The sequence below is a fragment of the Lycium ferocissimum genome, chromosome 7 (genome assembly GCF_029784015.1).
Source record: "Lycium ferocissimum isolate CSIRO_LF1 chromosome 7, AGI_CSIRO_Lferr_CH_V1, whole genome shotgun sequence".
Classification (NCBI taxonomy): domain Eukaryota; kingdom Viridiplantae; phylum Streptophyta; class Magnoliopsida; order Solanales; family Solanaceae; genus Lycium; species Lycium ferocissimum.
The window spans coordinates 45,040,039-45,067,977 of record NC_081348.1 but is presented as its reverse complement, the minus strand read 5'-3'; the positions used below and the strand labels follow the sequence as shown (position 1 = coordinate 45,067,977).

General features: G+C 34.4%; 4 protein-coding genes and 1 pseudogene across 9 annotated transcripts in view; 2 read left to right on the top strand and 3 right to left on the bottom strand.

Annotated features, from left to right (window-relative positions):
* The first annotated feature begins 1,888 nt into the window (after nt 1-1,888).
* LOC132065324 (4-hydroxy-3-methylbut-2-en-1-yl diphosphate synthase (ferredoxin), chloroplastic) lies at nt 1,889-11,111 on the top strand. 6 transcript variants are annotated; one of them, XM_059458656.1, is made up of 21 exons: nt 1,920-2,020; nt 2,818-2,844; nt 4,027-4,272; nt 4,839-4,996; nt 5,644-5,750; nt 5,842-5,942; nt 6,025-6,101; nt 6,357-6,476; nt 6,567-6,797; nt 7,277-7,393; nt 7,484-7,558; nt 7,638-7,715; nt 7,976-8,035; nt 8,136-8,198; nt 8,371-8,515; nt 8,609-8,747; nt 9,257-9,334; nt 9,429-9,588; nt 9,749-9,847; nt 9,956-10,060; nt 10,774-11,111. In XM_059458656.1, exons 3-21 carry the CDS (start codon nt 4,062-4,064, stop codon nt 10,873-10,875), a joined length of 2,226 nt encoding a protein of 741 aa, XP_059314639.1. In that variant the 5' UTR covers nt 1,920-2,020; nt 2,818-2,844; nt 4,027-4,061; the 3' UTR covers nt 10,876-11,111. The 6 variants fall into 6 exon arrangements, with proteins under 6 accessions (XP_059314643.1, XP_059314640.1, XP_059314638.1 ...); XM_059458660.1 differs by lacking the exons at nt 1,920-2,020; nt 2,818-2,844 and adding an exon at nt 1,889-1,905; XM_059458657.1 differs by lacking the exon at nt 2,818-2,844 and having other exon boundaries at nt 1,914-2,047.
* A 2,337-nt stretch (nt 11,112-13,448) lies between these two features.
* LOC132062899 (early nodulin-20-like) lies at nt 13,449-15,072 on the bottom strand. The gene is made up of 2 exons (XM_059455369.1): nt 14,587-15,072; nt 13,449-13,897 (listed from the first exon to the last, which is right to left on the bottom strand). The coding sequence occupies exons 1-2, from the start codon at nt 14,846-14,848 to the stop codon at nt 13,638-13,640; spliced, it is 522 nt and encodes a 173-aa protein (XP_059311352.1). The 5' UTR covers nt 14,849-15,072; the 3' UTR covers nt 13,449-13,637.
* Nucleotides 15,073-17,010: 1,938 nt separating this feature from the next.
* LOC132065321 (protein disulfide isomerase-like 1-4) lies at nt 17,011-24,098 on the bottom strand (annotated as a pseudogene).
* LOC132065322 (protein disulfide isomerase-like 1-4) overlaps nt 17,011-27,939 on the bottom strand; it is an 18,459-nt gene continuing 7,530 nt past the window's right edge. The window contains exon 14 of the transcript XR_009416711.1: nt 17,011-17,060. The gene's annotated coding sequence lies outside the window, so the exon portion shown is untranslated. The remainder of the gene's footprint in view (nt 17,061-27,939) is intronic.
* The window catches only part of LOC132065323 (uncharacterized), a 16,003-nt gene continuing 13,777 nt past the window's right edge, over nt 25,714-27,939 (top strand). Inside the window, exon 1 of the mRNA XM_059458653.1 lies at nt 25,714-25,912. Coding sequence (XP_059314636.1) covers nt 25,892-25,912 — 21 coding nt within the window. The 5' untranslated portion in view covers nt 25,714-25,891. The remainder of the gene's footprint in view (nt 25,913-27,939) is intronic.

Below are 27,939 nucleotides of genomic sequence, written 5' to 3'. Positions count from 1 at the left end.
AATGCACAATTGTTCTCTTATTTTACATCTTAAAAGAGGTTGAGAATTGAGAAACCTACATAGTAAGTACTATTTTTTAAAGTATTTTTCACATCCTTCTCATACTATTTTATTTTGTATATTAATATTTTTAACTCTCTTTTCCATAACACATCCTTTATTTTATTTTCTTTTTTCTCTTTTTTTTTTTAATTTTTTTCTTTTCTTTCGAGCCGAGGGTCTATCGGAAATAACCTGTCTACCCCATAAATGTAGAAATATGGCATGCGTACATTCTAACCTCCCCAAAATCCACTTGTGGAATACACTGGATATGTTGTTGTATATCTACTTTGACTTGGAATGAGGAGGAAGTATTTCAATTTATTTTCTTGGTATATAAATGATTATTGTTTCAACGATGAAAAAATGACATTTGGATTCTTGACTGTTGAATGTTTCAAACTTTTAGAACTCAATTTAGTTTCTCCCATTTCATTTCCAACTAATATTATAATAGGGTATTTGGTAATATCATTTTCTCATTAAAATATGGTCAAAGTAGACGAAAGATGAATTATGTGTTACACGTGCGATTGAAGTTCCAAATATTTAGACCTCAGTTATTGTTTCGTCCGTATCAATTGTGGATTTTCATGAAGTAATACACTGTTAATATCCCTTAAGTTGGTTGCTCCCACTTTCCAAATTAAAACTTAATATCCCGTCGTTCGGTACGCGGACTAAATTATTCCAGAATTATAATCTCGGGACTAATTTATTCCATCTGGGAGATGGGATAAAATAATCTTAAGGTTAGTGGGATAAGGTGGTATATCTCATCCTTAAGATTGTGCTTCATTTTATACTCTGTTTAGGAGAAGGTATAAATTTATACCTTTTATCAACATAACGATAAAATTAATCTTTGATATCCAGTACTATATTATGCACCAAACGACCCCGAAGTGGGAGCATAAACCAACGTAAACCCTCCTTTTGTTTTCACTCTTTTGAATATTGTATTTGGGTTGGATGCCAATTGTTTGATTCGCCCAGTTATTTTAATAAATTTATATCATATCTATTTTTCGATCATTTTTATTTATATAGTTGAATTAGATTTTTGAAAACTGTCTCAATCATCTCAATTCTTTTCCGCATCGATACGTTAAGTTAATTCAAATAAGAGAATATAACTTAGCTAAATTTTCTATTTCTTTGGTTCATGAAGCCTCTTGGGAGTCCATATTCTCAAACTGAATTATAAATGATGCTGCACAATCTTTTGAATATATGATTTTCCTAATAAAGTAGTTAATCCTTTCGTTGAGTAAAAAGTCAAGAGAATAAGTTTACTATCTTTTTAATGACGAAAACAATTGCTTTATTCTGTAAACTGTTCTTTAAAAATTAAAACAACTCATCTGTGAAAAATAGCTTGAATTGGTTCAGCAAGTGGTTTCCCACATGAGAGATTGAGGATCGATTCCCCTCGCCAATAATATTTTCAATCTGAGCTCGTCGCACGGGACTTATCTAGTACGATTTACATTTTCTGTGTGATTTGCGGGCTATGACACTAGAAACTAAATTTACCCAGAGAACACCAAAAAGTAGCGGCTTTGGGTTACCTAGTTACCAAAAAAAAGAAATAGATTATTAACTTTTAGAAAACAGAACAAAACCATTTGGTGGACCAAAACTAATATAACCAAAAACACAGAGACTACAATTATAAAGACAATTACCGGTCATTTCACGCCATTTGCAAATTCTTACTATAGACTAATTAGATACAGCCCACTAATTTCTCATTTAAATGCATACTGCCTATGTGACCACAAATAAGATAGCAGTACAAAAAGATACCGGACATTTTCTCTCTCTGTCTGTATTCACAGTTGCCTAATCTGTTAAATACAAGTAATATTTCAATCTTTATTCTGAAACTCATTTTATAACAAGTCCTTCTCAAAATTTACCTACCACAGAATTGTTTGTTCTTGATTCTTCTACTCTTTCTTGGTTATATCAAGACAAGTCTTGATTTTTTGCTATTAACTTGGTGAGTTAATGTTATTTTTTTAGTCTTATCTCTTTTTTTGTTGAAACCCCATTTGGATTAGAGGAAATTCTTGAAGAAAGTTTCAACCTTTTTGTTAAATTGATTACTTGATCATATTGCTAAGTAAGTTGTTGTAGTTTGTATTTTCAGCTGAGTTTTGTTTGAATTGTCCTTTAGTTTTTTTTTTTTTCTTCTGTTAATTTTTAGCTGGATTAGTTTGAATTGCCCTGCTCAAATCTTGATTTTGGACTATTGACTTGGTGAGTAGTGTTATTTTTCACTCTTATCCTTTTTTTTTTTTCTTTTTTGTTGAAAACCCATTTGGATTAGAGGAAATTCTTGAAGAAAGTTTCAACCTTTTGTTAAATTGATTACTTGATTATATTGCTAAGTAAGTTGTTGTAGTTTCTTATTTTCAGCTGAGTTTTGTTTGAATTTCCCTGCTCAAATCTTGGTTTTTTTTTTTTTTTTCTGTTGTAGTTAGAGTTCAAAGACTTCAGCTTTATCCCCAAAGTGAAAGATATCAACTTGGTTCACAAGGGATTTGAGAAAGACCCTTTTTTGGGCAAGTTAGGCTGGTCGACCCAAAATAATTATATTCGCTAGCCAAATATACAAAAAAAAAAAAAAAAAAAAAACTATTATGTACCGAGAATTGTATATTTTTATGTATATTATACACTACTATACACAAAATATACATTTGATGGATACTGTTTTGGTGGGCGGCTATTTATGTCTTTTTTTTTTTTTTTTGGGTATATCAAGACTAGTCTTGTTTTTTTACTATTGACTTGGTGAGTTAGTGTTTATTTTTCACTCTTATCTCTTTTTTTTGTTAAAAACCCATTTGGATTAGAGGAAAATCTTGAAGAAAGTTTCTATTTATTTGTTAAATTGGTTTATGTGATCATCATATTCATAGTAAGTTGTTGTTATTTGTTATTTTCAGCTGAATTTTGTTTGAATTGCCCTTTGTTTCTTTTTATGTTACAGTTAGAGAATATACTTCAGTTTTATCCTATCTTTTTGGTTTTTTATCTCAAGAATTAAACTAAAATAGCCATATGTATAATCCATATATAATGTTTATAATCAGTATATAATCTATATCTACCGGCTAGGAAAGTAAACATGGAATCTGGCTGGCTATATGTGTAAAGATCCCCCTTTTTTTTGTGGATATATCAAGAAGTCTTGGATTTTGACTCTTGACTTGGTGAGTTAGCGTTTATCTTTCACTCTATCTCTTGTTTTGTTGAAACCCCATTTGGATTAGAGGAAATTCTTGAAGAAAGTTTCAAACTTTTGTTAAATTGATTTATGTGATCATATTGCTAAGTAAGTTGTTTTCAGCTGAGTTTTGTTTGAATTGCCCTGCTCAATTCTTGGTTTGTTTCTTTTTTCTTTTATACTCAGTAAGAGTTCAAATACTTCAGTTTTATCCCAACAGTGAAAGATTGGGTTGTCGTAGTTTCGTATTTTCAGCTGAATTTGTTTGAATTGCCGTGCTCAAATCTTGGTTTACTTCTTTTTCCATTGCAGTAAGAGTTCAAACACTTCAGTTTTGTTCCAATTGTGAAAGATTATCAACTGGGGATTTGAAAAAGACCCCCTTTCTTTTATTGAATAATGAACCTAAGTAGCCGGGACACCCAACCGTTTAAACTAAAATAGCCAACAGGTATATATGTATAATCCATGTATAGTATGCGTATAATCAGTGTATAATCTATGCCTACCGGCTAGGAAATGTAAACAGTGAATCTGGCTGGCTATTTGTGTAAAGATCCCCTTTTTTTAGAGGGGGGGTGGATGAGAGAGTTGGCTTCCTCAGCTGGCTAACTGAATTTTGGTGAATATTGAGAATTTATAGCCAGCCCCAACTAGCTTGGGATTGAGCTGTAGTAGTTGTAGTTATGGATTCTTTTGTTTTGTTTTGTGACATTTAATGTAAATTTGGTTGAATTATGTTTCAGGAGTGTGAAGATAGAGATTTGGGTGATTGATAAAAATGGCAGCAGGAGCTGTTCCAGCTTCATTTACAGGCCTAAAGAGCAAAGAAAATGGTTTGGGGTTCGCAAAAAGTATGAACTTTGTAAAAGTTTCTGACTTGCAGAGGGTTAAGTTTCGGCGAACCAAGGTTTCTGTTATAAGAAATGCAGCAAATTCTGGTCAAGAAACCATTGAACTTCAGCCTGCCTCAGAAGGGAGTCCACTACTAGGTAAGTACTGCAGAGCTTCTAGTACTTTGCGCGTTAAACAGTTTTGAATACAATCTATTACTAAGTTTTAGCTTTCAAGAATTTTGATCTGTTATATGAAGCTGCAAGCAGTGGCAGATCTAGAGCACAATCTACGGACTCATCGGAACCTAGTAACTTTTACCCTGACCCTGTATATATTTATTAAGAAATTCATGAAATATCTATAAATATTTGATTGTGAACCTAGTTATTATTCTATATTGACTTGAGGCCATTGTATTGACCTATTAACTTCAAATTCTGGATACGCCTCTTGCTGCAAAAGTAATGGAAGAAAATAAAGGATACTAATTGAGAGATTATTTATGTTGTAGGAATCTTTTAGGGAACGTGTAATAAAAACTTATTTCGAACAAGTTTGCAGCAACTAACTTTCTCTTAGATGTTTGTGGATGCTACTTATAGGGAATTTAAATTTGGCATTTTGATATCCTACAAAAAAATTCATGTTATATTTTTGAAGTGAAGCAACATATTTGTTTGTATTCACTCTGTGATGACTGATGTATGGCTTCTTGATACAGTTCCTAGGCAAAAATATTGTGAATCCATACACAAAACTGTCAGAAGAAAGACCTGCACCGTGATGGTTGGGAACGTGGCTATTGGTAGCGAACATCCAATTAGAATTCAAACAATGACCACAACAGATACCAAAGACGTTGCTGCAACAGTAGAACAGGTTCTCCTTCTGCTTCACAATTTAAGTGAGAAGTGCCAGTCCGCTCTCCTAAGTTAATACTGATTATTTGAATTTGTAACTTTACATGCCAACTTTATTTACTTATTTTTACCTAGTTTTGGTTGCATTAAACCTCATTCAGAATTTAATGCAACATATCACCATAAATACTACTCCCTCTATTTCATTTGTTTGTCTTAGTTTGACTTGGCACGGAGTTTAAGAAAATAAGAAAGTAAAGACTTTTGAATCTTGTGCTCTTAAAATAAAGATATGTACAATGGAACCAAAGTGCCCTTTAATCTTGTGGTATTAAACATGCCATGTGAGATGTTGAAATAAAAGAGTTGCCAAATTAGGAAAGAGACATTCTTTTTGAAACAGACTAAAAAGGTAAGTAAGCAAACGAATTGAAATAGAGAGAGTACTTGATCTGATTGTGTGAAAATTTCTTCCCATCTGAGTTTGGAATTATTTACCAAGCTTTCTACTTAATCATATAAATCAATTCTCAGCCCATGAGGCAAATTCTTGTTTTCGAATTGAACAATGATATGCATGCTATGTCTCAACATGCCTCTGTAATGAGCATGAAAACCTAAAAGACTAAAGAAGTTTAGCCATGATGCTAATTCCTGTTTATGTAGGTGATGAAAATAGCTGATGCAGGAGCTGATATAGTTCGAATTACAGTCCAAGGGAAGAAAGAAGCTGATGCATGTTTTGAAATTAAAAATTCTCTGGTGCAAAAGAAGTAGGTTTCATTTTTCATCAGTATATCTGAATATTTCATGGACTTGATGATATGAGCATATTTTTATTTCATCAATGTTCTGCACATGCAGTTACAACATCCCTCTGGTGGCTGACATTCATTTTGCTCCTTCCGTTGCACTTCGAGTGGCAGACTGCTTTGACAAAATACGTGTCAATCCTGGAAACTTTGGTATTTCATCCTCTGTCTACGTGATGATCTTTTTTGGAAGAGCCAGGAGAACAGCTATGATCTAACATTTAATTGTTTTCAGCTGACAGGCGGGCCCAGTTTGAGCAATTAGAGTACACAGAAGATGACTATCAGAAAGAACTCGAGCATATTGAGGAGGTCAGACTATCCCTCACTAGTATGATTACTGTATTTTTTTAGGGATAATTTGAGAGACCTCCGTCCAAGTTTGGGCTCATAACACTAACCTCCCTCGTGGTTTACCATATTAAGCTTACCTCCCTTATTATAATTTATTTGTAACAATTTTTTATCATGGAGCATATTCCTGGACATAATTTGGTCCTCCATTATGACGTCTAGCCATCTACCTCTTTGCTGAGTCTAATCCAGTTTCGTTTTGAAATGCTTCAGGTCTTTACACCATTGGTGGAAAAATGTAAGAAGTATGGGCGGGCCATGCGCATTGGAACAAACCATGGGAGCCTCTCAGATCGCATTATGAGCTATTATGGGGACTCACCTAGGGGAATGGTGAGCAGTATCTGAATTACTTATCTAGAATATTCTGTCTTAGCCATTGTTGTTGTATTCTTTAACTTGTATCATCTAAATTTGTAACAGGTTGAATCAGCATTTGAATTTGCACGAATTTGTAGAAAGTTGGACTATCACAATTTCGTCTTCTCAATGAAAGCCAGCAATCCAGTAGTTATGGTTCAGGCGTATCGACTTCTTGTAGCTGAGATGTATGTTCAAGGATGGGATTATCCTTTACACTTGGGAGTTACTGAAGCTGGTGAAGGTGAGGATGGAAGGATGAAGTCTGCAATCGGTATTGGCACACTTCTTCAGGTATACTATTTTATCCTGGATGAATAACAGTAAATGCTGAGCATCTTTTGAAAGTAACATCTTTATTCCTTTTGATGTTTCCAGCTTCATTTAGACAAGTTTTCAAGATATCCAGATATTTTGTACTCAGTCATACATATTCAGTGATTCAAGCAATAGGGTAGTTAATTTCTGTCAAAAAGGGGAAAAAGCAAGAATTTATTTGTTAAATTATGCTAAAGAGAAAACATAATTAATCTAAATACTGTAATATGCTCAATTTGAATGGCTTCATCGAGGACAGAAAATACATACTCGTGATTTATCAAATTTCAATTTTAAAAGGTTAACTGTGTTTACGCCCAGAAAATTAGTACAATAATGTAACCTAATCTCATACAGTTCCTTACTTTTTAAAATGCTTGCTGTGGCGTTAATCACGTTATCATCATAAATGTACTGCTCTACTTTTTAAAGAAGAAAAAATTATATTTATGCAGGATGGTCTGGGTGATACAATAAGGGTTTCCCTAACTGAAGCTCCAGAGAAGGAGATAGATCCCTGTCGACGGTTGGCAAACCTTGGAAAAAGAGCAGCTGCGCTTCAGCAAGGAGTGGTATTGTTTTCATCACACATGGTTGCTAATGAATGTGCTTTAGAACCTTAAGTTTTGACAAAGTAGTAAGAATTCCACTTCCTTTATCAGGCCCCTTTTGAAGAAAAGCACAGACGCTATTTTGACTTCCAACGTAGGTCAGGGGAATTGCCAGCTCAAAAGGAGGTCAGTTTTAAAAACTGAGCAGATTTGGTATATGAGGTTTCATTTTGTGAAGCAAACAAATGTTTGATTTTTGTAACAGGGTGATGAAGTAGACTACAGAGGCGTGTTGCATCGAGATGGTTCTGTTCTCATGTCTGTTTCATTGGATCAATTAAAGGTCTTATCTGGCACTTCTCTAAGCGTAATTTGTAATATATGATTCTGCTTATTGATTTCTGCACATGCTAATTCTTGCTAACGTGGAATATATCAACAGCCTCTTAAACTTGCTAGTAAATTTCATTTAGGCACTCTAGCTACGACTTGTTCCAATTGAGCACTTCAACTGATGATAAAGTGTTCCTATTAAACATTTTCGATTCAAATTTTGAAAAAAACTTTTGCACGTGTTCTGAAGCGTATCTTTTGGTTTTGCAGACCCCTGAACTTTTGTACAGATCATTAGCGGCAAAGCTTGTCGTTGGCATGCCATTTAAGGTCTTAATCTACGGCTTTCATTGCACTGTGTGCTAAAACTGATTCTTCTCCTCTTGTTGTGCACTGTCTTTGTTCTAACTTATAATCAGTGTCGATTCAGGATCTGGCAACTATAGACTCAATCTTGTTGAGGGAACTTCCACCACTAGATGATACAGATTCTGTAAGGGCCCTTTTCTTTTCTATGTAGTAATTTAAGTATTCTCGTTGATGCTCCGGCTAATGTGTGTTAAACTTTAGCATTTCTAGTGCTCGTTATTTTGCTATATCCATTTTGTTTACCGAAGCTGTGAGCGTGACTTGGTTGTCAATTTTTTTGGCTGCACGATGAACAGCGTCTAGCTCTCAAGAGGTTGGTCGACATAAGCATGGGAGTTATTACTCCTCTCTCAGAGCAATTGACAAAGCCATTACCCAATGCCATGGTCTTGGTTACTCTGAAGGAGTTGTCTGGTGGTGCTAACAAGCTTCTTCCAGAAGGTGTGATAATTGTCTTTTGTTATGTAAGTTCTTTGAATTGATTATCTTCCAAAGGGTTTGGTAATCAGGCTAGACCTGGAAACCTCCCTGTAGGTACACGATTGGTTGTGTCTGTGCGTGGCGATGAATCACAAGACGAGTTGGAAATCCTTAAGAGCACTGATGCTACTATGATTCTTCATAATCTGCCATATACAGAGGAAAAAGTTGGCAGGGTTCAAGCAGCCAGGAGGTATGTTCCATCTAGATTAAAACTATTCAAGTTCTCTTAGGGGTCGTTTAGTTGCTGGTTAGAGTAATGCAGGGATTAGTTATGCAAGGTTTAGTAATTCATGTAGAGTATTAGTTATTCCATCTTCTACCCTGCCTAAATAATACATAGATTCAAAATAATACATAGATTCCCTTATAGCTTATACATGTGTTAGTTATGCGGGATTGTAAACTGGTAATCAAACACCGTACTTGTGTGCTGAATTTTATACATAGCAACTAAATACCAAACATGGTACTAGTTATGCTGGTAATACATGAATAATTCACTTCCTAACCAACAACCAAACGACCCCTTACAATAAATCAGTTACAAGTTATCCATGGCGGGCATAACCAAATATGATACATATCATTTGTATAAACTTTCTAAAAGGCAGACATTACGACAGAAAACTACTTAGCTGCTGCTTTTTCCAAGTTTTACTTCTTTTGACTCTAATAACTTGAACATATCTGCTGTTGCAGGCTTTTTGAGTATCTTTCTGAGAATTCCTTGAACTTTCCGGTGATTCATCACATACAATTTCCCAAGGAAACCCACAGGTATGGCCAAAAAGTCATGAATGACCTACAACAGACATGTGGTGTTTTTTTTTTTTTTTTTTTTTTAAAGCTTACGACAATTTCAACATGACAGGGATGACTTGGTGATTGGTGCGGGGACAAATGCCGGAGCCCTCTTGGTAGATGGGCTCGGAGATGGTCTTCTCTTGGAAGCTCCAGACCAGGACTTTGATTTTCTTAGAAATACATCTTTCAATTTGCTTCAAGGTTGCAGAATGCGGAACACAAAAACGGTAATGCAGAGTGAATGGATACAGCAAGAATCATGTTGAGAATATAATTAAGTTAACAAAGCGTGCTCTCTCTAACAGCTTAAGCTTTTAGATGAGATTGTCACACACTTAACAAATCTGATCCAATCTACTCATTTTTATATCTGTTTATACCTTCCAGGAGTATGTGTCATGCCCATCCTGTGGCAGAACTTTATTTGATCTTCAAGAGATAAGCGCTCAAATAAGGGAAAAGACGTCACACTTGCCTGGTGTTTCGGTAATTATGCGACCCTAATGCTTACTGTTGTTGAATATCTTAAATTTCTGAGTATATATTCTGATAGTAAATAAAACAACTCGTGTTATGTTTTATTTTCCTTTTCAGATTGCCATCATGGGTTGCATTGTGAATGGACCTGGGGAGATGGCTGATGCTGACTTTGGATATGTCGGTGGTGCTCCCGGGAAGATTGACCTTTACGTCGGCAAGGTACCAAAGCTTTATTTCCCTTATTTCAGTACTGCTCTCCACATCTAAAAACTTCCTTGCTAGTGATGTAAGATGCATATGACTTGATGTCATTGAAAGTATAAAAACTAGAGTCAACAATGCCTCTTTAGCCATCATACACACCTGAAAGAGAATAAAAAATCTCTAGATGCACACACGCTACATCTCCCTGCAACAATGGTCAGGGGCGGATGCAACTTAGTGTTATCGGGTTCATCTGAACCCAGTACTTTTGATGCATAGCATAAATTTATGTGAAGTAAATCACCAAAAGTGCAACAAATAGTAGATTTGAACCCATAATGTTAAAATATAATATGTTCAATGCTAAGAACCTTAAATCCTGAATCCGTATCCAGCAATGGTTGTTATTATCTCTCAACTAACTAAAAGAATACCTTCATATCACAGCTAGTAGTCCTTCAAATGCACATAATTCACCCAAACATAGCTAAAGAAAATGAAATTATTCGATGTGCTTTTTTGAAGGAATACCAATTAATTCTACCCAGAACTTGCTTGTGATTGAAGAGTAGTAGTTGTCGCTAGCTTTCAAATTTGTACTACTTGTGACTTATATTTTTCGATTACTACAACAATAACTATGCCTCAATTCTAAACTAGTTGGTTAGGCTATATGAATCCAGACTGACCATATGTTTCGACTTTTTGGTGAAATGAATTTCTACCAGACGGTGGTACAAAGAGGTATTCAAATGGAGCATGCAACAGATGCATTGATCCAGCTAATTAAAGATCACGGTCGCTGGGTGGATCCTCCTACAGAGGAATAAGATTAATATTGGCAGAGTTTAACAGATGGAAATGATGCAGACTCTTATCAACTGGATAATAACACAGCCAGCATAGCAACTCCAGAGAGCTGCCATTTCCAAGAAGAAGAGATGTAGCTTTTAATGTTGATGTATAATTCCATGTATCATGCAAATGCAGAATATTATGTATCAATCAACACAAGTTCCCAGTCCCCTTCTTGGGAATCTAGTGAAATAGGTTGTATCATTGTTTATTGATGGCCCATCTATTCAGTACTAATAACAAATGAGTTTTAAGTTTTATAACAAGGTTTAAATCTTAGCGAAAACAAGACAAAATACTTGATGGATAGGCCACACCAATAGGACACTGACACGATTCCATGCAATTATTATCGATAAAATATTTAAGTTTTATCGTGTTTCTTCAAATTATCGAAAAGTTGCCTGTCGCTTTAGCCTTAATTGGGACACTCCCTTAGAGTAAATCATACTCATCATATACAAGCTTCTCTCTTTCTTTTTGATTAAATATTAAATATTAAATATTCGGAACATATAGTAATCGCATATTGAGTGAAAATCAACATCCACTGTTATACATACACACACACACTCAAAGGTGTAGCCTAACATGGAATATCAGAGTTCAAATTCTAATACAAAAATTGCTAGATAATTTTTCTCCTCTCTCTTTAAACTTTGATGGCCGAAATTATCCAATATTAATGGGAGGTTCTTTTATCGAGTGAATTAGTTTGATGCCTAACCTAACCCAAACACTACTCTTACTAACTCTATCAAATTTTATTAATTGTATCATCGTATGACACAAAATAAGAAAAGTCACATAAAGGCGAGACATTTTTTTCTGCGTTTAACTTAGCCGCTAAGCTGTAATCATGTTTTCAGTAATACAAAAATACTTCCTTGTTAGGCCACCTTAAGATCCGCATTGCGAGTTAGCGACAAACAAAAAATTCGATACAGACAAAAAAACTGTGATGCCTAGTGTTTGGTTCCACATGCTTCGTAACTGTACTTTAGCCCATGTTACTTGGGATTTACCAACAAATCTGTATAGGAAACTTCCTTATGTGTCGAGGGGTTATAAAGAATACAAAGAGTCCATAGTTGCTAAACAAGTCAGGTAATGGAAGTTCATATATTTTCAACTTTGCCCTACAAACTCCTTCAACGAACCCAGAAGAGTCGTTTGGTTTTTGCTTGATGGATATTGAAATAATTAAACCCAGCACAAACTCTCATACTATAAGATAATAATCACTTTGATTGATGTATGAGAAATAACTGTTTTCAGCTTATGATTATTATATAAAAGAGAAATGCATTGAAAAAATAATTATCTTCGACGCGAGCTTCTTGTGAGTATTACGCATTCTTTCAACGGTGGCTGCTTCTAGGCAAACATATGGTTGTCGTCTAAGCGTCTCATCTTTATGACACTTGTCTCCAAGTCAAAAATAACTTAGTTCTAAACTCTTCCTTTTTCAATTTAGCTTTTATTGTTTGTTTGGGTTATTAATTACGACACAAACAATTTCTGTACTATAATTCTTCTGTATTTATTAAACCTGCACTATAATTATATTGTGAGCATAAGCAATATGCCAACCAACCAACTCCTTTTGCATAAGTAGGAGTATTAAACAAAAGGGGAAAGAAAGTAATTAAGCCTTATTATGATATTTAAGGACAGAAAAATAATAATGCACCAAGTATAGAAACAAACTAAATTCCTCAATCATGAAAGCAATTGTAGCATCGTCAAAATAGCTAGCAAATCAAACTTCTATAAAATTACACCAACTCCAAAATAGACTCCAGTGTTATTCAGTGAATAAAGAATCAAACAAATATAATGAAATACTCGAATGCTACAACTATATTCATGAAGATCTATAAGCACCATAGACTTGTATTACTATAGCGTATAGTAATGCGATATATGTAGAAATATTGCTTATGAAGCATGCAACTCAAAGGAAATTTCTCCTGGCAGCATACCCGATCGAACTGTGCTCGTCGGATATTCTGCCGGCGCTTTTTGTAAACCAATGCACCTAGACATACAACATACACCGCCAAGATACTCCGAATGCAACTCCCACCTTCTTTCCGCCGTTCATTCCATCACCAGACGACGATAATAATTAAGAGCCCGTTTGAATGGACTTATGGCTTTTAACTTATAAATCAAAAGTCATAAGTTAGAAATTCTAGCTTATGAACTTTGGTTTATTTTTGTTATTTTGGCTTAAAAGCATTTTTTTTTTTAATTTTACCCAGACACTCCAAAAGTGCCTAAAAATTATTTTGGCTTAAAAGCACCTAAAATAAGTCAATCCAAACGGGCTCTAATAGTTGATAGTTGAAGTGTGTTTTAATAAATAGATGGCGATAGTCAGCCGTCAGGTAGGAAAATAAAACAATTGATAGTTAGGTTGTGAAACTCACGAAAAAGCAATACATCAGATATGTTTCTGATCATTAATCCTTTTATTTCTAATTTCTCAAAGGGCGTGCAAAAGAGAAATATGAAAACTAAAATGGGACTGAGAGGAGTAGCATCGTCAAAAATAGCAAATCAAACTTCTATAGAATTACACCAATACCAAAATAGTACTACCCCAGTGTTATTCAGTGAATAAAGAATCAAACAAATATAATGAAAATTCTCGAATACTACAAATATATTCATGAAGATATATAACATAATGTGATATATGTGGAAAGATTGCATTATGAAGCATGCAAACTCAAAGAAAATCTCTCCTAGCAGCGTACCCGAACTGTGCTCGTCGCATATTCTGCCTACGCTTCTTGTAAACCAATGCACCGAGACCTACAACACATGCTGCCGCAATCACTCCGAATGCTACTCCTGCCTTCTTTCCGCCGTTCATTCCATCGCCGGACGACGACTCATTCACGTCGACTGTAGTCTCGTGGCTTATATCACTCGCAAACGAGTCACTCGGAGCCGGAGCAGGAGATGGAGTAAATGTTGGCAAAAACTCTGTTGGAAAAACACAATAATAGAATTATTTATTAGCAAAAATAATAACACTCAAAAAATCAAACATTACTAGATAATATTTTAAGCTAGCTTTGACCATAAATTTTGGATCAGATTTTAAAAATTTATCGTTAAATATTTGTTTGGCTATAAAATTTGATCAGATTTTAAAAATTTATCTTAAAAATATTTCCAAGTTCTAAAAACTAGAGAAGTTTCACTTCCACTTACAAAACTTCAATTTTTTTTCAAGTAAAATACATGTCCAAACAGAACTTCGAGTTTCAAAAATCACAACTTCAAAAACTCAAATTTTTAAATTTCAAGTTTCAACTTCAAAATTCTATGACGGTAGATTAGTAAATAAGCTAGTAATGATTGAGTCATATTAGACACTGTCCTAAATAATTATTTCAAAAATGTGAAACAAATCTTCTCTATAGAGGAGCAGGAGCAACAAAATTTAATTACTACAAAAATCAGCAATATTACTACGATAATATTTTAAGTAAATAAGCTAGTACAAAGTAATGCTTGAGTTGTGCTGAACACTCTCCTAAGAAATTATTTCAGCAATGTAAAATAATTCCAGATAAAACAAAACAACAAAATTTAATTACTACAAAAACCAGCAAGTTAATTGATATTATAAGATAGTAGTAGTAGTAGTAATAGTTTGCCATCATTACCTCCGTCCATAGGTGACGGTGCCGGAGAAGAATATGGAGAGCGATCTGCAGGCGGAGGCGCCGGCGGAGAACTTAACGGTGACGATGACGGACTTTCAGGAGTCTCAGCGATTGGCGGTGGAGAACTTAGATCTCCACCGGATTCCGGTACCGGTGCTGGTGCAGGACTTGGTGAATTTTCCGGTGTATGTGAACAAATACATTGTTGTATGGACAAAATTGTAAAGAGAAATGTCATACACAACACGTGAACTTTCGCCATTGCTAATAAAACTGTACGTCTTTTTTTCCTCCTTTTTTCAGAAGATTTGCAATATTGAAAAGTATATTAAAGTAAATGATTAGCAATTTTAATGATGCATTATGAAAAGGGAGATCTGGAAGATAAATAGAGTAGTTAGTGTGAAACTGAAGTTGTAATGAGTAAAATGCAGTTAAAGGCGCGGTTTGACAAAAGCATGTTACTTACTCCCTCTCTCTCAGTTTGTCCAAATTTATATGAAGCAGTTAGAATTTCCATTTCGAAACTCAAACTCCTTATTTTTGCCGTCAATTCCGACACAGAATCTTTTAAGTTTTAAAAATAATAATTTAAGTATTTAGAAATTTTATAAAAATATTTTACGCACTTCGTCTCAAATTATTTATCGTGATTACTAAAAATAATTATCTCAAATTATTTGTCGTTTTATAAGTTCAAAGAATTATTAATACATTTTTCTCCAATTTACTCTTTGTCATTAATAGAAATGACACATAAATAGAATAAATATTTAATGGAAAGACATTATAATTTAGACATAAACAAGGATAAAGTAGTTCAAATACCCCTCTTAATTAATATATTTCTTAAGGGGCGTATAACCCAAAAAAACGATAAATAATTTGAGACGGAGAAAGTATTTCACAATAATTAATATTCTCAGTTTCTAATTTATGTGATACATTTTCTTTTTTAATCTATCCCAAAAAAATAATACATTTTCATATTTAGAAATAATGTAACTTAAAACTTTCCTTTATAGCATAATAATATATATAACTTGTTTTAAACAATAAGATTGAAATCCAAACTCGATCATATAAATTGAGACGGAGAAAAAGCTCGAGAGAGAGGGTACATGGGGATGCGTGCTGAGAACGTGAATGAGATTGACGGAGACGGTGGATCAGGAACTGATTAAAGGGAAGGTTCTGGACTTTGTTTCGTTGCGTGAATGAGAGTGACACGGATGTAGACCTTCGTTCCTTTGTTTGTTTGTTAGCCATTTTTTAAGGTACGTAGAATACAGTTTACCCCGCGTTATGTTTATTTAAATATTCTTTTTTAAAGTTAAACTATACATTTCACGTTATTATTGATGATGCCTATTATTGCCTAACTACACTTTGCTGAAGAAACAATTGTCAAATATCAAAAAAATATCTTAGACACACTTTGAAAATGTTGAATGTGTAAAGAGTTGTCCGTTTAGGAGATAAACCATGCACTCTGCCTTTTTAAAACTAAAGTTTCCATCTACATTATAAGGAAACAATGAATATAGTTTTAAAACTAGGATGAATGCTCTAAAGTTTGAATTGAATAGATGACTTGTACAACAAACTTCTACTAGCTTGAGATAAAAGTAGGAGTACTATATTTGTTAAATTCTCACGAAACTGTTTTTGAACTTCAAACTTCGAATACAAGTCTTCATGATATTATTCGTGCGGAGTATGTCATATTGTCCAGGGACCCTGTTAACGCAGGATATTTTGTACACTAAACTGCCCTTTTAATATACTTGGTTAGGTGAACATATCATGCTGTGATTTGAAGATTTGTTTATACTGAAGAATTTTAAACTCAAGCAACTTCCGCCTGTGTATAATTGTGTAAATGTGTTTTTATGTACTTGGGTTTTGAGTCTTTTACTTCGATTTAGATTTCACTCACTGTTATTTAATATCTATGTCGATAGGAGATACTAGATACCCGATAAAATAGCAAAAGTACGTGCAAGTTGACTCTAATATCATCTTTATCAAAAGAAGCTTGTGTTGGAATCATCTAAATCCCCAAAGCTGTGTTCTTTTGGGGAGGAATTTTAGGATTCTAGCCTTAAATATTGATTTTTGATGTTAAGAATAAAAAGACTAGCATTGATTTTTGATGTTAAGAATAAAAAGACTAGCCTTGGTATGAAAATTACTTATATTGATTGTTGGAATAGTTAAGAGGTTGAGAAATTCCCTCCCTAAATGGAGCCCCAACTCTGGGGAATGTTAGAAAGTGAATGGGGGAGTGATTTTTATTTGACCAAACCAAGAATAGTGACTTTCTAACCATCGACCAATACTTAAATGACCACCCATGAAATTTTCCCAGACAGAGCGATACTTATTATGCCATCACAATTTGTTGATAATTGAATAAATGACTTGTACAGCTAACTTCAACTAGATTGAGATAAAAGCACAATAAATTATTACTTCATTATGTTTTGGATACATCTCGAAAAAATTCGACTAGATCTATATAACTTAAAACTCTCAAAACAATATCATTAACAGGGGGACAAAAAACTTTAAACTCAAAGAAGAAATAAAAGGAAAGAAAAGAAAAAAGATTCCGTGGCTATCTTGTCCTACTACAACAAGCTAGGAAAATAACAAAGAAAAAAACGTAGGCTATGTAACTTCTATAGTTCATCTTTTCCTTTGCTAGACTCAACCTTGGCATCTTCCTTAGCTTCGGAACTCTCTGATGTAGTTGAGGAAGCTGGTTTTGGAAGCTTGAAAGGAATAGACGCGTGTTTCTTGATAAACTTGTACAACGCAACCACAGTTCGGTCAGCGTCAACTGGGATCTGTAGGATCATAGCGAAGGCATTAACACATGCTATTTCATGTATCTTACATAGAGCCGTAAAACAAACACAATAACCATCACTTACTGGATCCGCGCTCTTGTTCCTGGGAAGAAGAGGATTGTGGAAATCCTTCAGCCTGCAAAGGAGCAGAAATGACCTTCTATTCAACAATTGTATCCAAGTTTTTACTAAAAATGACTTGAAAGCAACCTTACATCTCTCTCATTTATTTAAGACTTAATAGATCGATAACCCCTTAAAACTTGCCAGCAAATTTCATTTAGACACTCAAACTATGTTTTATTCTAATTGAGCACACCTCAACACGTAATAAAGTGTTCCTATTAGACACTTTCGGTTCAAAAAATTTAAAAACTTTTGCTCATGTTCTCAAGCGTTTATTATGTAGTCAAGTTAACAACATATAATATATCATCTCCTTTAATTATACACATCAACCTCTATTGGGACATGCCTGAGGTTTTACGACTTATTGAGGCCAATGCCTATAATTAAAAGAGGTGACATTTTTAAGGTAATGACACTTGGAAACACACGCAAAAAAATTTCCAAAATTTAATCAAAAGTGTCTAATAGGAACACTTTATCATGTGTTCAATTGGAACAAGTCGTAGTATGAGTATCTAAATGAAATTTATTGGCAAGTTTAAAGGGTTGTCAATGTATTATGCCTCTATTTTAATGTCAAAGCCACACATCTCAGCCAAAAATAAATGAACAATGCAAATAAATAAATTATAGCAGCAGAAGCAGTCAGGCAAAGCAGCAGTCCATGACCAAACTATAACACTCTTGTTCTGACTAAAGACAGAAAGCTATTAAACTACCTTTCCCCGAGGGTGCTCGTTTGTGGTACCGTCCATTTTGGCTATAACAAGAGACTCAATGTCACGTAAGTGCTTTGCGAGCTTGTTATATGTTGGCTCTAGAGATTGGCAATGCCCACACCATGGTGCATATATCTAAACATAAAGTGTAAAAGTAGTTACTACAAAAAGAACCCTGAGTAATGAAAAGAAAAACAATAAAGAGAATTCATTGTGAAGCCTTTAGTAGTAGCTTGGGTATACCTCCAGAAGCACATCTTTTGACTCATCTAGAACAATGTCATCAAAATTGTTCCCCACTATTATCTTCACGTCCCCCTCATTCTGTAATAATCAACACAAACAGAGAGCCGAATCAGCACAACTAAATGAAAAAGGATAGGTCAGGAAGGGAAATCACAACTTACATTTTCAGGAATAGGGTCTGATTTATAGAAAGCTTTGAGTTTGCCTGACAGAAAATCCTCTCCAAATGCCTGATGGGAAAAAAGAAGATAAGAAATATGCATTTTAGAACTTCCTGACTGGAACAGTTAATAAGAACGTATCCAACAAACACAAGGAGGCATTCTACCTTAAGCTTCTCAACGGAGATCTCCCCATCAAAAATGTATTTCCTGGGATTCTCATTTCCTGTATATCCAATAACCTACAGGAGACAAACAAACAAGACGAATAAATTTTCAGTTGGTCACAAAAAGGTCCTATCAAGCCCATTATAATATAATCTGTTGATTGTTACCTTTGGAGAATCTCCAGTAGCTCCAAAATAATCTGATACAGGTTTTCCAACTTCTTCATCATCCATATTGACAAAAACAAAGATAAGCTGCATTTATCCAAGAACAAAATACAAGGTTCTAGTCATTTGAGAGTATGTTAACAGTCCATTTAGACAAAAACACAGATATGTATCCAGGAAAATAACACAAGGTTTTAATCTATAGCATATTTTTTCCTTTTAGCCAGAATTATTTTCCTGCTCTTTCATTTTAATTCCTCGTGATTGGAGAAGCTGTAGAAAAATGGAACAAGTCATCCACTGAGCCAATCTAGAGGACTCCAACCTTAATTTTTTTTTATTTTTTTCTGATAATCAAAAAAAAAACCTGAATAACTTTCTCAACCGATGTGAAAGTACAAGAATTCAATTTACTTTCTTCTTTTCGTATTCGCATTATAACCACCATGGCTACCACACTCACCTCATCTCAGTCCTCGAACCAACATAAATGCTATCAACTTCAGACCCACAATTTGCATTAACCCCAACGAAATAACTTGAATTATACAAAAGAGTAAATATGTGTTTAGCAGATTCTTATTTTAGTTGAAGTTGGTGTTATTGATGTCTAAGCCAATTATAGGGATTCCTGAAGGACATTCAGATGGAAATTCGTTGGCAACATAAAGAGCGCACCTTCTTTATTAGTGCAGATGTTCTAAAATCTAAATCTTCCTTAATGTTTTACTCGATAAGATCACAAAAAGAAATTCGTATGAATATCTCTCGCAGCCATTAGTGTTTGGTATATATCGATTGCACTCCTCTTGATCTTCTTAATGCCTATTTCTAAGAAGGCAAGCGGCATGATTTATGGGTAAGAAGCATTCTTTTTAAGACATAAAGTTATTGTATACGTGATGATTCCACACAATATAGCAGTCTGCATGAAACCAAACACCGCGCTATTAGTCTCAAAGACTAAATAAAGCTTAATTACCTTTCCCTTGAAGAGTTTGGCAGCTTCTTGAAATGTTGGGAATACTTTATCCGTATCATTTGTTGTGGCAAAGAGCAAAACCTGAGTAGAAAGCATTAACCACAAACACTTCCATTCCAAAAGTCACATTTATTATGCAATGTCATATCTGTATTACCTGCTTCTTTATTGGACTCTCGAAAATTGAAGGTCCGCTTTCTCTAGTAAAAGTTGTCACTAGAGGAAGCTTGTTGGCAGATACAAACTTAGCTATTGCAGACTTGGTGAATTGACCATCTGGAGGCAAAATCAAAGAAAAAGATAATGAGGCATGTCCTCTTCGTCTTTCTTTTATTTCTACTCTTGAACATTCAAAAGATTATAGAATAATTTAGCAGCTAGCCTGATGTACTAAAAATTACCACTTAAACACCCTCCATGACCCTGAATAGTACCCATAAAATTCATGCCTGACCCATTTAAAACCAAAATCGATGAGATGACAAACTGAAATTAGGTTGCTAAAAGTATATATAAGCAGAAATATTGTATTAGCACCTCAAAACTCCAGTAGATATATAAACATAAATATTGATATTGGCTAAACACCAAGTTCCATCTGATTTGTTCATTTGAGAAAAAACATGTGTGCATAAAATGCGATTTTGCACATAAATCGTGTAGGTTATCCAATCTCAATAAAATGTAAGAAATTTCATAACCTTCAATGAATTTTGAAAACTCCCAATTTGTATCCTGTGAGATGTATGCAATTACACTAAATGAAAACTAGATGAATTTAAAATGCTTGCTACAATCAAGTTGCCGATATACCCTTAAAAAAATAAACAAAACAACAACAACAACAACCCAGTGAAATCCCACAACGTGAGGTCGGGGAGGGTAGAGGTCACATGGAACTCGACTCCTACCAAGGTAGGACGGTTGCTTTCCGAAAGACCCCGGCCATTAGAAAGCATACAAGCATAGAAGCATAACAAAGGTCGGGATAAGGCCAAGAGATTCAAGCGATATGGAAATGCAAATAACTAAAGCGACTAAGCCATGATGATAAAAAAAAAAAAAAAAAAAAAAAAAAAAACAAACAAACAAATTGCCAATGTACATGAGAGCTAAAATCAATCCAGCGGGAGTTCTTTTTTTTTTCTTTTTTTCAGATAAGTTATCCAAAAGAAAATATACAATTCAGAATTAAACAAAGAAAATAAAAGAAACAGCTAACCATAATGCACCACTTTCTCTTCTTCCTTCTTAAGCAAGACCAAAGCAAGGCCGTTTAGCAATGTCTTCAATATGGAATAGCTTAGCCACATTAGGATTCATTGCCTGGTAAAAGTTAAGATCATCCTCAAGTTTGGAAGCAGCAGCAAGCTGCTCAGATTCAGGACCCTATAATTGTTTGAACATTCACAATATGAGGAATCAAATGATAAGAGGCCAGTGACAAGGAAGACATCTATTTGCAGTCAGTCAGAGCAGCAATATACTATCAAGAAAAAAGTAGAATTTTTATGAAAATACAATGTATGAGTCATATGACAACTATTTCCTACACTTGAAATGAATGATAAATATTATAGCAGAGCACATAGAGATATAACTGAGGTTCCAAGTAAACATCCATACAATTTAATTAAAGAAAATAGTTGTGTTGCAAAAACAATTCAAATAAAAATAGGGAGACACCGATTTCCAATGAAAGAGGCAGATAGCATATGGCAATGGAGAAAAATTTATTTGTTGAAGTTCCACGCCAATGTCGACAAAAAGTTTAAGAAAAACAGAACACAAAAAATTGTGAGCTGGGCGGGCGGAGGGAGCTTGCTTATAGAAAGAAGATAGGCCAGGCAAAGAACTACAACGTAGAAAGTTCACTTTATATTATTCACCAATCGAAAAAGGAAAAAAAATCAAAAGAGAAAGTTATGTCAATAAATAGGAGAATAACAACAAGAACTGAAAAATGCCAGTGGATAACACCCAGAACAAGTAACCCATAAGAATAGATAACCACTAGCATACTGGAGCATGTAGTACTTACCACCAAGGACTGAAGGAACCCTAAAACCACTTTGTTCCCAGAGGTTAGTACACGCTCTGCATCCTCTGTTGTCGTTATGTTGTAAATGCCAGGTCCAATCTTCTTCTTGATCCAAGTCACGATTGCATCTCTAGAGTTAAAAGTTTATCAACTTCAGACCAACATGCAGTATTTGATAATCCACAGGCATATAAAAAATTAAAAAAAAAAAAAAAGGATGCAATTAGACGCTAACACTATTTATCACCCATTGTAAAAGGCAAGAAGCATACTAGTAGATCAGAAGCTCATAATTAGCTAAAAGCCTAAACGTAAATGTAAATGTAAAAATCAGTGCGACACTTGCCGCCATAACACATTTTAGATATAAATTCAATTAGAAGCTAAAAATCAAAGCTATCCAATTGTTTACCCTCTCCACAATTTCTGCAAAAAACACAAAAGTGCCCAAATGAATACTTGAAGCAGGAACTGAGCTAGCGGCGCAACCCCATTCGCTGGAAAATTACATTGTATATACAATATCAAAATTATTCTTTTTTATGTATATAAAGTAGATGTTGAATCTCCATGCCTTTTACTTCTTCGTGTGCCTATTTTTTATATTTTGATCCACTATCTTTGAAGTACCAAAATTTGAGCTTATTGTTACTAAAAGTTAACAAGCTTTTTCCTTCATCAATGATTAAACACAAGTAGATACATAAACTTAAGAAAGTAAAGAAACATAAAGGAAGAAGACTCACTTAGTTCTTTGGCCACTGTAAGTTTTATGCTCACCATCAACAAAAAAATAAATAGTAGGAAATCCTTGAACCTCAAAATTCTCCGCTAACTCATTTTCCAATGTGGCATCGACTTTTGCCAACGACACGATACTCAGCCTTCAGCTCCGTCGCTGCGGGCATACTCCGGGGCGAGTTCCTTACAGTGCCCACACCAAGGCGCGTAGAACTCCACCATCACATACTTATTATCATCCACGAAGTCACTGAAGTTCCTGTACGCCAAAACGACGACGTCCTTATCGTCGACCTTAGGACCTGTTGGAAAAAATAATTCAAAATTGGTTAGGATTTGGTATTTTGATTCATGTTTAGTTAGAATTTATAGTCAAATTTATATAGGAATAGACTTTCCCATTTTATAGTCAAAGTAGTTTTCATACTATCATAAATAGAACTACTTCTAGCGATTTTCATAGAGCTAGTGTGGAGATTGTAGAGAGCATTCAACATCTTAAGAATTTATGAATAAAATATTTTACTTCGAATTTAGGACCTTCTCAAAGTTGTAGGAAATCAAAATTGGTTGGGATTTGATATTTTGATTCATATCTAAACAGGATTTATAATCAGAAATTCTATGTTTCGTTACTACTCCCTCTGTCCCAATTTATGTGATGATTTTCGCTTCGCGAGATTCAAATTGCATCAACTTTGACCTAACAACATTTATGATAAAAGTTGCTAACTTATAGTACTTCAGGTAGTTTTGACATATATAAAATTTAATGAGTTAATCTAATTGCTATTTTCACAGGTGAGAATAGTAAACCACATTCAAACATTTATGAGTTCGTGAAATTAAAATATTTTACTTTACCTTCATCTTCCTCATCCTTTTCGTTATCAAACGCCGACGGGACATCAAAATCGTCGTAATTCTCAAAATCCTCGTCGTCGTCATCGTCGAAATCATCGGTTTCTTCGGGGAAAGTGTGTTGCGGTGCGGCGTCGTTTTCGTCGTCCGATTCGAGGAAGCTGAGGTCTTCGTCGTCATCGGCGGCTCCGACGGCGCCGGCGGATGCAGTGAAGTAGAGAGAGAAGAGAAGAAGAGAGGAGAGAGAAAGTAAAAGGATGAGTCGACGACTCGCCATTGTGAGTCAGTAGCGAGTTGACTCAGATCGATGAGAGTTTGTGTGTGCTGAGATCCGACAGTGACTAAGCTTGGACCACAGAGTAGGAGGTGGAGTTCAATGTATTCAACGTTTTCGAATTTTGCAATTGATCCTCAACACTCTGTTTGGATGGTTGTTTCCCGTGGTTCATTCGTATGCCGGTATGGTAGAGTACAGTATGGTATGGTATTGTATTGTATTGTGTTGTATTAATTGAACATAATCTTTGGATAGACTTTATCGTTTATTGTGATTTAATAACATTTGTATTATTTAGTTTATCGTATGATATTGTATAATAACTTGTAAGTTTATTAAAATATCCTTAGCTGGTAAAGGATAAAATAAAAGCATTAAAAAATAAGTAGGTGGTGGGTGATGGGGGTGGTGGAGGGGCGGGGTAGGGTAGTGGGTGGTAGGGTGGGGGTGAGTAGTTGTGGGGTGGGGGTGGGGTTAGGTAGTGGGTGGGGGCGATGGGGGTGCGCGGTTGTGGGATGAGGGTGGGGAGTGCGTGGTTGTGGGGTGGGGTTGGGTGATAGGGTGGGGGTATAAAGAAAAAATGAAATACGTAATCACGCAAAAACTACTAAATTCGTGGTTATAAAAATTAAACTTTTTCATGGTCATGTAACCATGAAATTATAATGGGCTTACAACATCATACCATATAATTTTAAGAACATAGGATACAAAAAATATGGTTTCATAGAAAACCACACATTAATGAACCACAGGAAACAACCATCCAAATAGGGGGTAAGTTTAGAGAGAGTACAGTGCTCCTCTCACAAATTTTAAAAATCTTCCTTTTTTTTTAAAAAAAAAAATTCATGTCAAGTTAAATAGCTATGGGACGGAGAAAATACCATTTTTATTTCTCCCCTTACAGATAGTTTGATAGTTTATTTGAAGGTGAGTTATGCATATGTTAAATCTTGTAGAAGGTGAGTTACTCATTCTCTTTTTTGAGTTCAACGCTGCAAAAAGATTCTGAAAACATGTAAGCTATTATAAATTGGTAGGAATTTATGTTATATTAACATATACATATATATCCTATTGAGTTATTCACAAATTATACATGATCGTTCTAAGTATTTTGTTGACTTGGACTGTAGCTTGTTCGGAAGCTTGTAATATGTCGGTTTTTATTGCAAGGGCATATATATCATTTTCGTTGCCCGTAAACAAGCATATTTTCGCAACATTTGCAAATATGGAGATAAAAATGAATTTCAGTCACTTGATCACTAGGCGTCTCACTGATATGTGTGGCATAGGGCCAAATTCCAAGACGGGGTCTAAATTAAATAAAACATATACTTGTATTGGTATGAATTATTTTTTTTAGTCTTTTGAGATGCAAAGTTATTTAATTTTCCTATAATCCATTTTGTGTCAATAAACTTGGAATTTTTCTTTAGAATTTACTCCGAGAAATGAAACTAACAAAAATATATTAATAATAATAATAAAAATACGGGGCTTCATCTGTCACTATCATTCATTTTATGGTTAAAAAAGGAAAAACCGGCCATTCTTTTTTTTTTTCTTTATGCAAACAGCTTGAATTCTTTCTTTAAAAATGCTGAAAATAAAAAACTAACACATATATATAGCCATGGGAACACCTTGAGAAATTCTTTCACTGTATAGCCGCCTTCAAAAATAATATCTAACAAATATATACACATTTTATACATTATCAGTGTATATCATTTGTATATATAACTAGCGGATGTAATTATTTTGGAGAAGCGGCTAAATATGTAATTTTAATTTCTTAACCCTCAAGCCCATTCATGCATTTAACTTCAGGCCCATTAAGCCCATATTTTTTGGCACGGGTCAATTCATAGATTCATTCTTCAAAAAAATCGAAGAAAATCGTCTCCAAATTCAACACTTTGTTCTCTCAACAAATTCAATTCGCAAGGATGATCAGCATCCTTACTCAGGTCATTTACATATATTAATAGTTATCCACCTTTTTTTTTTTGCTTTGCATTTTAATTGTTAGAGTATCAATTATTGAATGAAATCGTATTGATTATGCAAAATGCGGGCGTCTTCTAGGCGCTGCTTTAGGTAACGTATTAACAGGCGTTGTGGTTTTAGAACAACGTAAAAGCATATATAAAAGCATATCAGAATCAATCTCGGGTTAGGTTTCAATTTTAATTGATTAGCTTCGTTCTTTGCTCATGTGCTTTTGTTTCGCACTCGTTGTGTTGCTTTTTTGTGATTTTTAGCTTCCAGGATTGATGTTGATTTCCGGCTAATACATTAACTACACATGATAAATTTCACCTATAGATAAGTACTTATAAATACATAAATAAAGGGAAAAAATTTAAAGCCGTGCAAAACATTTAGACGTTTTCAAACGTAGGAAAAATTTGGGAACTTTAGCCCCGATAACAACCCCTTTCGCCGTTTTGGGGGCGATACGGATGCCCCCAACAGTTCTTTCTTTGGTCACACCCATACAACTTGATACATCAATTGTATCTACGTTTCTTAAATACGGAAACTGTAGATACGTTTCGTAATTACGCACTAAACTATAGCTAGTTATGAAATTTTCTCATACATAAACAAATTATGTGTGTACATGCGCATTTAATTAGCAAAGAATGATTCAAGCCTGTCCTTTAATGGGTACTCAACACATTTGTATATAATGATCAAATTGTATATGTATTCATAGCTGCATTAAGCATGTTACTAGCTTCTTTAAAAAGGGTTTTTTTTTTGGTGGGGAAAAAACTACTAACTGCATTGGGAAAAGGGGAAAAAAACTTTAGGGCTGCTAATTATATGTATGCCCCCCCATCTAATTAACAAAGAATGAATCAAGCTTGTCCTTTAATAGCAAATTTTAACACGGTTTTTTATATACAATGATCAAATTGTATAGGTATCCGTAGCTGCAATAAGCATGTTACTAACTTCTTCAGAAGTTTTATTTTAAAAATAAATAAATTATTAATTGCATATCCTCTATATAGGTTGAGAAAATGGTAAGAAACTTTAGGACCTGCTATTCTAGTTTGATACTATCGTTCTCACTTCTCTGCAAAGTTGAAATTTGTTATCTAATCATTAGCTAAATGTTTATGTGCAAGCATTTTTATTGTTCGTAGATATACTAGTAGTATGAGATACACAGTGCAAGATGCATGTAGAATGATAAAATGATCAAAATGGTCTTTAATGTATGGGCTTTGGTTTGTTTGGTCCTTGATGTATCCCACTCCTTAGCCTTATAAGTAATGAGAGCTGCTGTCAAAATAAACAAAGCCCTTGGTATGTGCAGGACACGTGATTTATGAAACTACAGAACAAAGATGTCTGTGTATCGTTTAATTTGATTTAGAATCCATTTCAAAATCCATAACCCTTACTTGAAAGAGCCATAGGGAAAGTATCTTTGAAGGGGTAAGCCTTGAAGAAAACTAGAAAACCTGCAATTTTATATTGCCTGAACAGTAATTATGGCCCTTTTCATGACAAAAACCCTATTTTAACACCAACTCCTTTTAAAGGGGGTTTTAAAACAATAATTTTTCAAACGCCACACCAGCATTTTAAAAGCAAAAAAAAAAAGCAACAAGGTCTATGGGATTTGGCAAGATAACGGAATGAAACACATAATTTATGAAAAAAATTTAAAAAAATATCAAAATATATAGTTTAAACTTGAAAATAATTTGCAATTCGTATTTTAAAAAATTTAAAAAATCCGATATGCTACAATGCTGGTATTAATCCAACTCCTCAAAGTTAAGCTCCAAAGAAGTGTCCAATTCTTGTTGGAATTCGTATAACAAATTGCAACATCCGATATGCTACAATGCTGGTATTAATCCAATTCCTCAAAGTTAAGCTCCAAAGAAGTGACCAATTCTTGTTGGAATCACTTCATGCGTTATTATTTAAAGCACACACTTCTCTAAGGGGTTTTGTTTCACTAGTGAAGGGA